Source organism: Scyliorhinus canicula, unplaced genomic scaffold (assembly GCF_902713615.1).
Source record: "Scyliorhinus canicula unplaced genomic scaffold, sScyCan1.1, whole genome shotgun sequence".
NCBI classification, from domain to species: domain Eukaryota; kingdom Metazoa; phylum Chordata; class Chondrichthyes; order Carcharhiniformes; family Scyliorhinidae; genus Scyliorhinus; species Scyliorhinus canicula.
In genome coordinates, this window is record NW_024056010.1 from 476,874 (window position 1) to 487,757 (window position 10,884).

Sequence of the window (10,884 nt, forward strand, 5' to 3'; positions counted from 1 at the left end):
AGAGATTCGCTCAGTCATCCACCCTGCTGAGACACCAGCACATTCACACTGGGGAGAGACAGTTCACCTGCTCTGAGTGTGGGAAGGGATTCACTCAGTCTGCCCAACTCACTTCACACCATCGTGTTCCCTCCAACACAAGACCTTTTAAATGTTCCTGTGAGAAGAGCCTTAAAGGCAAAATAGATCTGCAGATTTACCAGCGCAGTCACACTGGAAAGAGGCCGTTTACCTGCTCCGTGTGTGGGAATGGTTTTACTCAGCAGTCCCTCCGACTGAAACACCAGCGAATTCATGCCAAAGACACATTACTGAAATGTTCTGTGAGTGGGAAGAGATTCACTCGTTCACTCACCCTGCAGAAACACCAGCGAGTTCACAAGTGATTATAGGGATTGGATTCTGTTACTGCTGCTGTTAATCACATCCAGAACTGAACCGTGTTCATTCTGACAGTTGTCAGAGTTTGTTTCAGTTGATGTTAATCATTCCTGTGACTCGGCCGGAGTTTAATATTCTGTAGATTAATTAAATTAGCTCTATGTTGACGACAGTGTTCCAGTCCTTGATTTCTCTAAGATAAGAGGAGACTGATTGATGTCCTGTTACCGACTTTTCCATTGTTGGATCTTTTCGGATTTGTTTTGGAAGATGTGGTAAAGCAAAGCGTAAGACAAGAGAGAAAGGTAAGAATATGGGAAATGATAAACAGACTGTGGCAGGAAGAGACAGAGAGAACACATTTAAAATTACATCAGATAAACGCTACAAAAAGAATAAAAGGACAAAACTAAAGGATCTGTATGTGAAATTTAGGAAGGCTAGAAATCTAGGAAAAGGTGGAAGAGCGGCTCTGTTAATTATTGATGCTGTTGGCACATTAGACAGGGATGACCTAAGCTCAGGAAACCAGGATGTAGGAGTGGTTTGAATTGAGATAAAAAATGATAAAGGCAAGAATTTACTTCTGGGAGTGGTGTGCAGGCCTCCTAATTATAACGACACAGTAGGACAGAGTGTAAAGGAAGAGATAATGGGAGTTTGTCAGAAAAGGTACAGCGATAATCAAGGGGGATTTTAGTCAACTTATAGACTGGAAAAATCAGATGGTCGAAGGTAGCATAGGTGAGGATTTCACAGAATGTTCTTGCAATAGTTTCTACAATCAGCACATTTTGGAGCCAACCAGAGGTCAGGTTATACCAGATATGTGACATGTGGTGCAGTGGATAGCACTGGGACTGCGGCGCTAAGGACCCAGGTTCGAATCTCGGCCTTAGGTCACTGTCCATGTGGAGTTTGCACATTCTCCCCATGTCTGCGTGGGTTTCACCCCCACAACCCAAAAGATGTGCAGATTAGGTGGATTGGCCATGCTAAATTGCCCCTTAATTGGAAAAAAAAAATTGTGTTCTCTAAATTTAAAAAAAGATTATACCAGACTCGGTATTGTGGAACAAGGAATAATTGATAACCTCACGGTGAAGGCGTTCCCCAGGTAACAGTGATTATAAAATGATTGAATTTGACATGCAGTTTGAGGGGAAGAAGATTGAATCCAAGACGAGTAAGTTAAGATTAAATAAAAGCAATTACTTGGGCATCAATGCAGAGCTAGCTAAAATGAACTTTCAAATTGTCAGGTCAATAGAGATTCAGTAGCAGACATTGAACGGGATATTTCAGTATACACAGAATAGATACATTCTCGTAAGAATGGAAAATGCCAAGGTGAGGACACAGCATCTGGCTTTAACTAAAAAAGTTAAAGACATAGCAATGTTTTTTAAAAAGCACGTAACAGCGCAAAGGCAGATTTCAGGTCAGAACATTAGGCAGAATATAAAGAATAAAATATAAACACAAAAATAATAATAAGACGGGAATAATTAGAGTGCCAGAGAAAGCTGGCTAGAAATATAAAGACAGATAGAGTTTCAATAAATTACAATCACCAGGGAAGTGTTAATGAGCAATGTTTGAGTCTGCAGGCTGATAAAACCCTGGATTCGGGTCGACTTCACCATAAGATCTTGAAAGAAGCAATGAATGAGAGAGTTGATGCACCCGTTTCAGTGTTCAAAATTTGCTCGATACAGGGAGGAATCCATTAAATTGGAAAATAACAAAAGTAACTCCTTTATTCACAAAGGGAATAGCTGGACAAAGCAGATAGCTGGAAACGACAGGCCAGTCAGCAAAACATCTGTCATAGGGAACATGTTAGAAAAATTCAAGGTAATCAGGCAGATTATGGTTTTGTGAAAGGGAAATCATATTTACCCAATTTATCAGAGTTATTTGATGGAGTCACATGTACTGTGGCTAAAAGGGAACAGGTGAATGTACTGTCCTTAGATTTCCAGAAGGCATTTGATAGGTTGTCATATCAAAGGTTATTGTAGAAAATAAAAACTCAGGATCTAACACCATAAGATATAGGAGCAGAATTAGGCCACTCGCCCCATAGAGTCTGCTCTACCATTCAATCATGGCTGATATTTTTTCATCCCCATTCTTCTGCCTTCTCCCCAGAACACCTGATCCCCTAATTAATCAAGAATCTATCTATCTCTGTCTTAAAGACACTCAGTGATTTGTCCTCCACAGCTTTCTGCGGCAAAGTGCCACAAATTCACCACCCTCTGGCTGAAGAAATTCCTAAATCTCTGTTTTCAAGAATGGTACCTTTAGTCTGAGATTGAGCCCTCTGGTTCTAGTTTTTCCTGCAAGTGGAAACATCCTCTCCACATCCACTCTATCCAGGACTCACAGTATCCTGTACGTTTCAGTAAAATCCCCCCCCCCCCCCCCCCCCCGCCCCCCCCAATCCTTCTGAACTCTCAACTAGTGCAGACCCAGAATCCTCATACGACAAGTTCTTCATTCCAGGGATCATTCTTGTGAACCTCCTATGGACCCTTTCCCAAGGCTGGCACATTGTTCCTTTGATACGGGGCCCAAAACTCCAAACGTTACCTGCCTTATACAGCCTCAGAAGTACAGCCCTGCTTTTGTATTCGAGCCCTCTCGACATGAGTGTTAACATTGCATTTGCCTTCCTTGGGCAGCACAGTAGCACAAGTGGATAGCACTGTGGCTTCACAGCGCCAGGGTCCCAGGATCGATTCCCCGCTGGGTCACTAAGCGGAGTCTGCACGTTCTCCCTGTGTCTGTGTGAGTTTTCCCTGGGTGCTCAGGTTTCCTCCCACAGTCCAAAGACATGCAGGTGAGGTGGATTACCCTTGCCATGATAAATTGCCCTTAATGACCAAAAAGGATCGGTGAGGCTATTGGGTGATGGGGATAGGGTGGAGTGAGGGCTTAAGTGGGTCGGTGCAGGCTCAGTGGGCCAATCGGTAGGCTTCATTGAAGGGTTTATTTTAAGTCACAAGCTTTCGGAGCGCTGCTCCTTCAAAAGTTTCTGATTTGAAATAAACCTGTTGTACTTTAAGCTGCAGTTGTGACTTAGAAAAGGGGCAAACGTGGATTTCCTCCGATACAATCTCCGCATTGTGACGTCATAATGTAACCTTCCTGAATCAGCCAATAGGAATCACTCTGTTCCGCGGCGACGTCTGCGGCTTGCAGAGCGCAGGGCCGGGACTCGGAGATAGGAGCCCCGCCCCTCTGAGACAGTGGCCTCGCCACTCGGAGCCAGGAGCACCGCCCCCCGCAGACGGCCGGGGGGGGGGGGGGGGGGGGGGGGGGGGGTGCGGGGCGGGGGGGGGGGCGGGGCGGGGGGGGCGGGGCGGGGGGGGGGGCGGGGCGGGGGGGGCGGGCGGGGGGCGGGGGGGGCAGGGATCAGAAAGGCGCGAGGATGCATGCGCCACCATTCAGGCTCAGAAATCAGGAAGAGAGAAATTTGCGAATTGATTCCTGGACATTTTTTAAATTCGTTGTTGGGATGTGGACGTCGCAGTCTGTGCCAGCATTTGTTGTCCGTCCCTAATTGCCCTTGAGGGAGCATTTAAAGGTCAACCATATTGCTGTGGGTCTGGAGTCACATATAGGCCAGACAAAAATGGCAGATTTCCTTCCTTAAATGACATTCGTGAACCAGATGTTTTTTTTTTATAACAATCATCAATGGTTTCATGGTCACCATTAACCTTTTAATTCCAGATTTTTATTGAATTCAAATTTCACCATCTGCAGTGGCAAGATTTGAACCTGGGAACCCCAGAGCATTGTTCTGGGGGACAATACCATTACGCCACCACCGCCATTAACTAACATGGATTCTGGAAACTCCTATACAGGTTGAGAAGGGGAAAAGATGTGCACACAGCAAACTGAAACCAAGAAGAATTTTGGTCTTTTCTGAATGTCTATCTGGGACTGACAGAACTTCCTTTTTCAGGGTGTTTTGGAGAACTTAACTCAGGCAGAGGAGAGAGAGGGAGAAAACTTGGAGTTGAGGAAAGTAACGGAGAAGATGGTGAGATGGGTTTGGATTTCAGCCCAAGGAGGAGGGAGAGTGTGCGGGGCGGGGATTTACTGTTTTGGGGGAACAAGAGAGGGAAAAATATACCAGAGAAATTAAAATTGTCTGTTTAGAATTTCTATCCTGGACTGACAGTGATGACTTTTGTAACACCTTTTACAGGATATTAGAAGGTGAGGAGAATTTGCCATCGGAAATCTCAAACAAAACATCAGATCAACATTCAACAGAATAACTCTATTCTTCAGGACCTGAATATCATCAGCTTCTGAATGTGGAAAGAAGAAGGTTCTCATTTGGAAAAAGATTTAAAATATCAGTGTGACTGGAAGAACACCAAGAAACACTAACACCCAAATGTGTGTTCCTGAAAACTGACTGTAGCACTTACACAGCTTGAAAAAATATAACTTAATTGCTCTGGGAAGAAACTGTACACTTGTCTGTGTGGAGAGACACAAGGACACTGGCACCATGGAGAAACTGTGGAAATGTGGGGAGGTATTCACATTCCCCTCCCAGCTGGTAACTCATCGACGCACTCACAGTGGGGACAGGCCGTTCACCTGCTCCTTGTGTGGGAAGGGATTCACTCGGTCGTCAAACTTAGCAATACACCAGCGGGTTCATACTGGGGAGAGGCCATTCACCTGCTCTGTATGTGGGAAGGGATTCGCTCGGTCAACACACTTAGCATTACACAAGCGGGTTCACACTGGGGAGAGGCCATTCACCTGCTCTGTGTGTGGGAAGGGATTCATTAACTCATCCAACCTAGTGTCACACCAGCGAATTCACACTGGGGAGAAACCATTCAGCTGCACTGACTGTGGAATGAGCTTTAGGCTTTCATCCACCCTGCAGAAACACCAGCGAGTTCACACTGGGGAGAAACCATTCAGCTGCACTGACTGTGGAAAGAGCTTCAGGCATTCTAGCAGCTTCATCGTACACCAACGAATTCACAGAGGGGAGCAACCATTCACCTGCTCTTTGTGTGGGAGGGGATTCACTCAGTCATCTAACCTAGCATTACACCAGCGGGTTCACAGTGGGGAGAGGCCGTTCACCTGCTCCGAGTGTGGGAAGGGATTCACTGATTCATGCCAGTTGCTGAGACATGAACAAGTTCACACTGGGGAAAGGCCATTCACCTGCTCCGAGTGTGGGAAGGGATTCACTGATTCATCCCAACTGCTGAGACATGAACGGGTTCACACTGGGGAGAGGCCGTTCACCTGCCCCGAGTGTGGGAAGGGGTTCATTGATTCATCCCAATTGTTGAAACACCAGTGACGTCACAAGTGACTCAGGGATTGGATTCTGCTGTTATTGCAGCTGCTACTGACAACCAGGCCCGAATAACATTTGTTCTAACAGATGGGGTTTGTTTCTGCTAATGTTAATCCACTGTTTAACTGAGCTGGAATTAATTATTCTGGATCTATAGCTGATTGTGTTCTCGGGGCTGCAGAATTCTGGAAACGCTGTCTGATCTTTCCCCATAATTCAGAAACTCTCATTGGAAATTAGTTCACAACAATGTTCTGGACTTTTCCTTCAATCACAAAATGACCTTTGGTACAATGATTTGTTCCACTGATTAACATTTCCGATTAGAAAGTGCTGATCAGCCCTTGCTGCCAATTCTCAGTGATTTGTACATTACACACAGTGAAGCCTCCGTTATCGCCCAGAAAGGGAATGGGAATTGGTGGAGAATTGAGAGTTCAGAATGTTATCCTTCCCATCTCCCATCTTGTCCAGAAATCCCCTCAGACCGGGAATGGAGACAAGTTCAATCCAAGTAATAGATTGTAAGAAATCACAGTTTAATCGACTTATGTAAAATCATCAGAAATTTATGGCATATTCCAGAAATAGCTCTCCCTCTGTATTCTGCAGAAAGCTTCTCTGTCAACTTGCTGACTGACAAACACAGGACAGACCTGTTATCTCAGCCAAGGACAATGTCTTGAGCATAGCCCCTGAAAGAAGACATTTTTAACACTTATACAATTGGACATTATGAGCCAGTCGTTACCCAACTGTGTGCAACAATTAACAATGGCTCTCAAGAACAAGGAGATTTCAAAGTGATTGGCTTCATCCAAACATCGAAATCTGGCTCACACCAGTGAACCGTTCAGAGGAGACGGCAGCCACCAGCCATAGACACCAACACGAGTGAACCGTTCAGAGGGCACTGCAGCCACCAGCCATTGACACCAACACCAGTGAACCGTTCAGAGGAGTCGGCAGCCACCAGCCATGGACACCGACACCAGGGAACCGTTCAGAGGACACAGCAGCCACCAGCTATGGACACCAACACCAGTGAACCGTTAAGAGGAGGCGGCAGCCACCAGCCATGGACACCAACACCAGTGAACCGTTCAGAGGCGGCAGCAGCCACCAGCCATGGACACCAACACCAGGGAACCGTTCAGAGGCGGCAGCAGCAGCCACCAGCCATGGACACCAACACCAGGGAACCGTTCAGAGGACACAGCATCCCCAAACAGGCGCCGGAATGTGGCGACTAGGGGCTTTTCACAGTAACTTCATTTGAAGCCTACTTGTGACAATAAGAAATTTTCATTTCATTTCACACTGCAGCCACCAGCCATGGACACCAACACCCAGTGAACCGTTCAGAGGACACTGCAGCCACCAGCCATGGACACCGACACCAGTGAACCGTTCAGAGGACACTGCAGCCACCAGCCATGGACGCCAACACCAGTGAACCGTTCAGAGGACACTGCAGCCACCAGCCATGGACGCCAACACCAGTGAACCGTTCAGAGGAGACGGCAGCCACCAGCCATGGACACCGACAGCAGTGAACCGTTCAGAGGGCACTGCAGCCACCAGCCATGGACACCAACACCAATGAATCGTTCAGAGGACAATGCAGCCACCAGCCATGGACACCGACACCAGTGAACCGTTCAGAGGAGACGGCAGCCACCAGCCATGGACACCAACACTCACTCGGCACCATCCTTCTGTTTGTCCTCCAGGAGTCAGAAACCATCCTCACCTAAAAAAGTGTTCACTATTTCTGTCCATTTAACTCAAGTTTGTTGCTTCCCAATCAACTGTTTTAAAATCGTTCCTGAGCTCAATCCTCTTTTCGGGTAATGATTCCTCACTCTGGATCTTTCAAGTGGTGTTAGGAGTGGAATCACATCGCCTCTCGGCCTTTTGGCTAAGGTCAGCGTGAGGTCAGGTATAATAAGCCCACAAGACATAGGAGCAGAATTAGGCCACTCGGCCCATCGAGTCTGCTCTGCCATTCAATCATGGCTGATATTTTTCTCATCCCCATTCTCCTGCCTTCTCCCCATAACCCCTGATCCCCTTATTAATCAAGAACCTATCTATCTCTGTCTTAAAGACACTCCGTGATTTAGCCTCCACAGCCTTCACAGCAATGAGTTCTACAGATTAACCACCCTCTGGCTGAAGAAATTCCTCCTCATCTCTGTTTTAAAGGATCATCCTTTAGCCTGAGATGGTGTCCTCTGCTTCTAGTTTTCCTACAAGTGGAAACATCCTCTCCACGTGCTCTCTATCCAGACCTCACAGTATCATGTAAGTTACAATAAGATCCCCCCTCATCCTTCTAGTGCCTGGATCTGGGATGTCGCTCTCGTGGGGACCATGAATTGGATTCAATTTGAATTGGTTTTTGGAGCAGGCAAGGAGCTGGATTAGGGGTTTGCTCCTGTCCACATTCTGAGATCTGGCTTTGTAACTCTGATAAAGTAATAAAAAGAAAACAATTTAAAAAAAGGAGTGGGATCACAGTGGTCGGGATCAACGACTTGAGAAACAACAGCCTGAATTAAATGTAAATGGAGAATTTGAGTCTGGACTCGTGGAGTTTACAAAGCAGATATTTCTGTAGGTGTGTAGATAGGAAGAGATGAGTGAAAGTAAACTTGCCCCCATGAGAGACAGATAAAGAGGAAATTATAATTGAAATAAGGAAATAACAGACACAAAACAAATACTTTTTAATCATAGAATTTAAAGTGCAGAAGGAGGCCATAAGGCCCATCGAGTCTGCACCGGCTCTTGGAAAGAGCACCCTACCCAAGGTCAACACCTTCACCCTAGCCCCATAACTCAGTAACCCCACCCAACACTAAGGGCAATTTTAGACACTAAGGGCAATTTATCATGGCCAATCCACCTAACCTGCACATCTTTGGACTGTGGGAGGAAACCGGAGCACCCGGAGGAAACCCATGCACGCACGGGGAGGATGTGCAGACTCCGCACAGACAGTGACCCAAGCCGGAATCGAACCTGGGACCCTGGAGCTGTGAAGCAATTGTGCTATCCACAATGATACCGTGCTGTCATCGTCGTAGGAAACCGAAACATTCTAATTACAAGGGGGAACTAAGGGTTCAGTGCAGGGGGCGGACGGCAACCTTAATACATGGAAGAGTCAACTTTAAAAAAATTGGTCAACAATACAAATGTTTTATCAAATGCCAGTAATTATGAAAAACCAGTCAGACACACGTTTCAACATCAATTTGTAGAATTTTACAAAAAAGTTGTTGATTGAATGATGCTTTCTGACAATTATAATGTGAATAAAAGTTTAAAAAATGAAAAAGACCATTTAATTCCCATTGAAAATGTGTATGATTGATGAAGAGTGGAAGCTGCATGAATCCTGACTGAGCTGCAGACAGCTTTGCAGATGCAGGTTACAGATTCCCTTATCCAGTCCGAATGAGGAACCTATAGAAATAGTGTCATGTGAGAGTACCTTTAAGAAATGGGTGATAACTACTGCAGTGATGTCAGAGAGTGGGTGGAGCTAGGCTGTCTGTCACTTTCGTTTTTGAGCAGGCTGCAGGGTGTGTTTTAGTTTTGTTTTCAGTGTTGGAGCTAAAGCCAGACCAAGTAGGTGTTCTGCTGTTCTCTCTGCCATCAAAACACTATCTCTTGATCATTTGGTGAATTCAGAATTATAAATGTTTTCAGTAGTGACGTTAACCTGATCTGCTTCTTTTAAAAAGGTGTTTCTTTTGTAAGTTTTCTGGATGTTAAAAGGACAGCGCAAACATTACTTAGTGTTGTATTCTTTGGGAGTTGTATTTGAATTAATGGTTGCTAAGATGTTCACTGTATGTTTCAAAAAGGTTAACTTGAGTTCATAGAATAAACATTGTTTTGCTTTAAAAAAAATACTTTTCCATTTCTGCTGTACCTTTAGAGTGGGCCGTGTGCTCCCCATACCACAATCTATTAAAAGTTGGGGGTCAGGTGAATTCCATGATACACTTTGGGATTCTCTAAACCCTGGCCCATAACAATAGAGAGTGGAGAAATTAATGGGATTAAATGGTGACTATATCCTCTGGTCCAGACACCCTACTTCCTTACTTTCCAAGGACTGGAAAGTAGAAAACATAGCCTCACTATTCCAGACTGTAGAAAGAGATAAAATGGGAAACTACCTTCCAGTTAGCCAAATATCAAGTGTAAGCGAAATGCTAGAATCTATCCTTATTATTCGGGACTGGGTGCTGATAAAATCAGACTAGGCCTAAATTTTGTGGTGGTTAGAAAAATGAGAGGAGATCCCATTAGAACATACGATTCATAAAGGTCTGGAGAGGTTAGACGCTGTGAAGATGTTTTATTTTCCTGACTGGGGAATCTGGGACACTGACTCTCAGTCTCAGAATAAAGGGTTGCCCATTTCAGATTGTGTTGAGCAATTTCTTCACCAAGGTTGTGAATTTCTGGAATTCTCTCTCCCAGAGAGCAATGGATGCTCAGTCAGTGAGTGTAGTTAAGACAAATTGATATATTTTTGTGTATAAAGGGAATTGAGAGCTATGGGGAGAGTACAGGGAGATGGAGTTGGAGTAGACAATCAGTGATGATCGAGGAGGCGGTGGTGTAGTGGTATTGTCACAGGGTCAGTAATCCAGAGACCCAGGGGACTGCTCCTGGGATCTGGGTTTGAATCCCACTATGGCAGATGGTCAAATTTGAATTCAATAAAAATCTTATGATGACCATGAAAACAATTATCAATTGTTGTAAAAACTATCTAATGCCCAACAGGGAAGTAAATATGCCACCATTATCTGGTCTGGCCTACATGTGACTCCAGACCCACATAAATGACCTCTGAAATGGCAAATCAGTTCAAGGACAATTTAGGAATGGGCAACAAATGCTGGCTCAGCCAGTGATAGACACATCCCCTGGACAAATAAAACAAGAATAGCAGGACAGGCTCGAAGGACCGAATGGCCTATTCCTGCTCATTATGTTCATTAAACCTCAGTCTGGTTCCCCTCAAGCTGCTGAGTGAGTGAATTAAATCTTTCCTCACAAATCACAAAGGCGCCAGACGACAAGTCAGGACATAAACATTGTTTATCGGCTACAAA

General features: G+C 45.2%; 1 protein-coding gene across 2 annotated transcripts; it reads left to right on the top strand.

The window, feature by feature from the left end:
- Positions 1-6,677, top strand: LOC119961469 (zinc finger protein 79-like). Of its 2 annotated transcripts, none has more exons than XM_038788842.1 (2): positions 1-686; positions 4,610-6,677. In XM_038788842.1, exon 2 carries the CDS (start codon positions 4,922-4,924, stop codon positions 5,741-5,743), a length of 822 nt encoding a protein of 273 aa, XP_038644770.1. In that variant the 5' UTR covers positions 1-686; positions 4,610-4,921; the 3' UTR covers positions 5,744-6,677. The 2 variants fall into 2 exon arrangements, with proteins under 2 accessions (XP_038644770.1, XP_038644772.1); XM_038788844.1 differs by lacking the exon at positions 1-686 and adding an exon at positions 4,384-4,441.
- Positions 6,678-10,884: the final 4,207 nt, after the last annotated feature.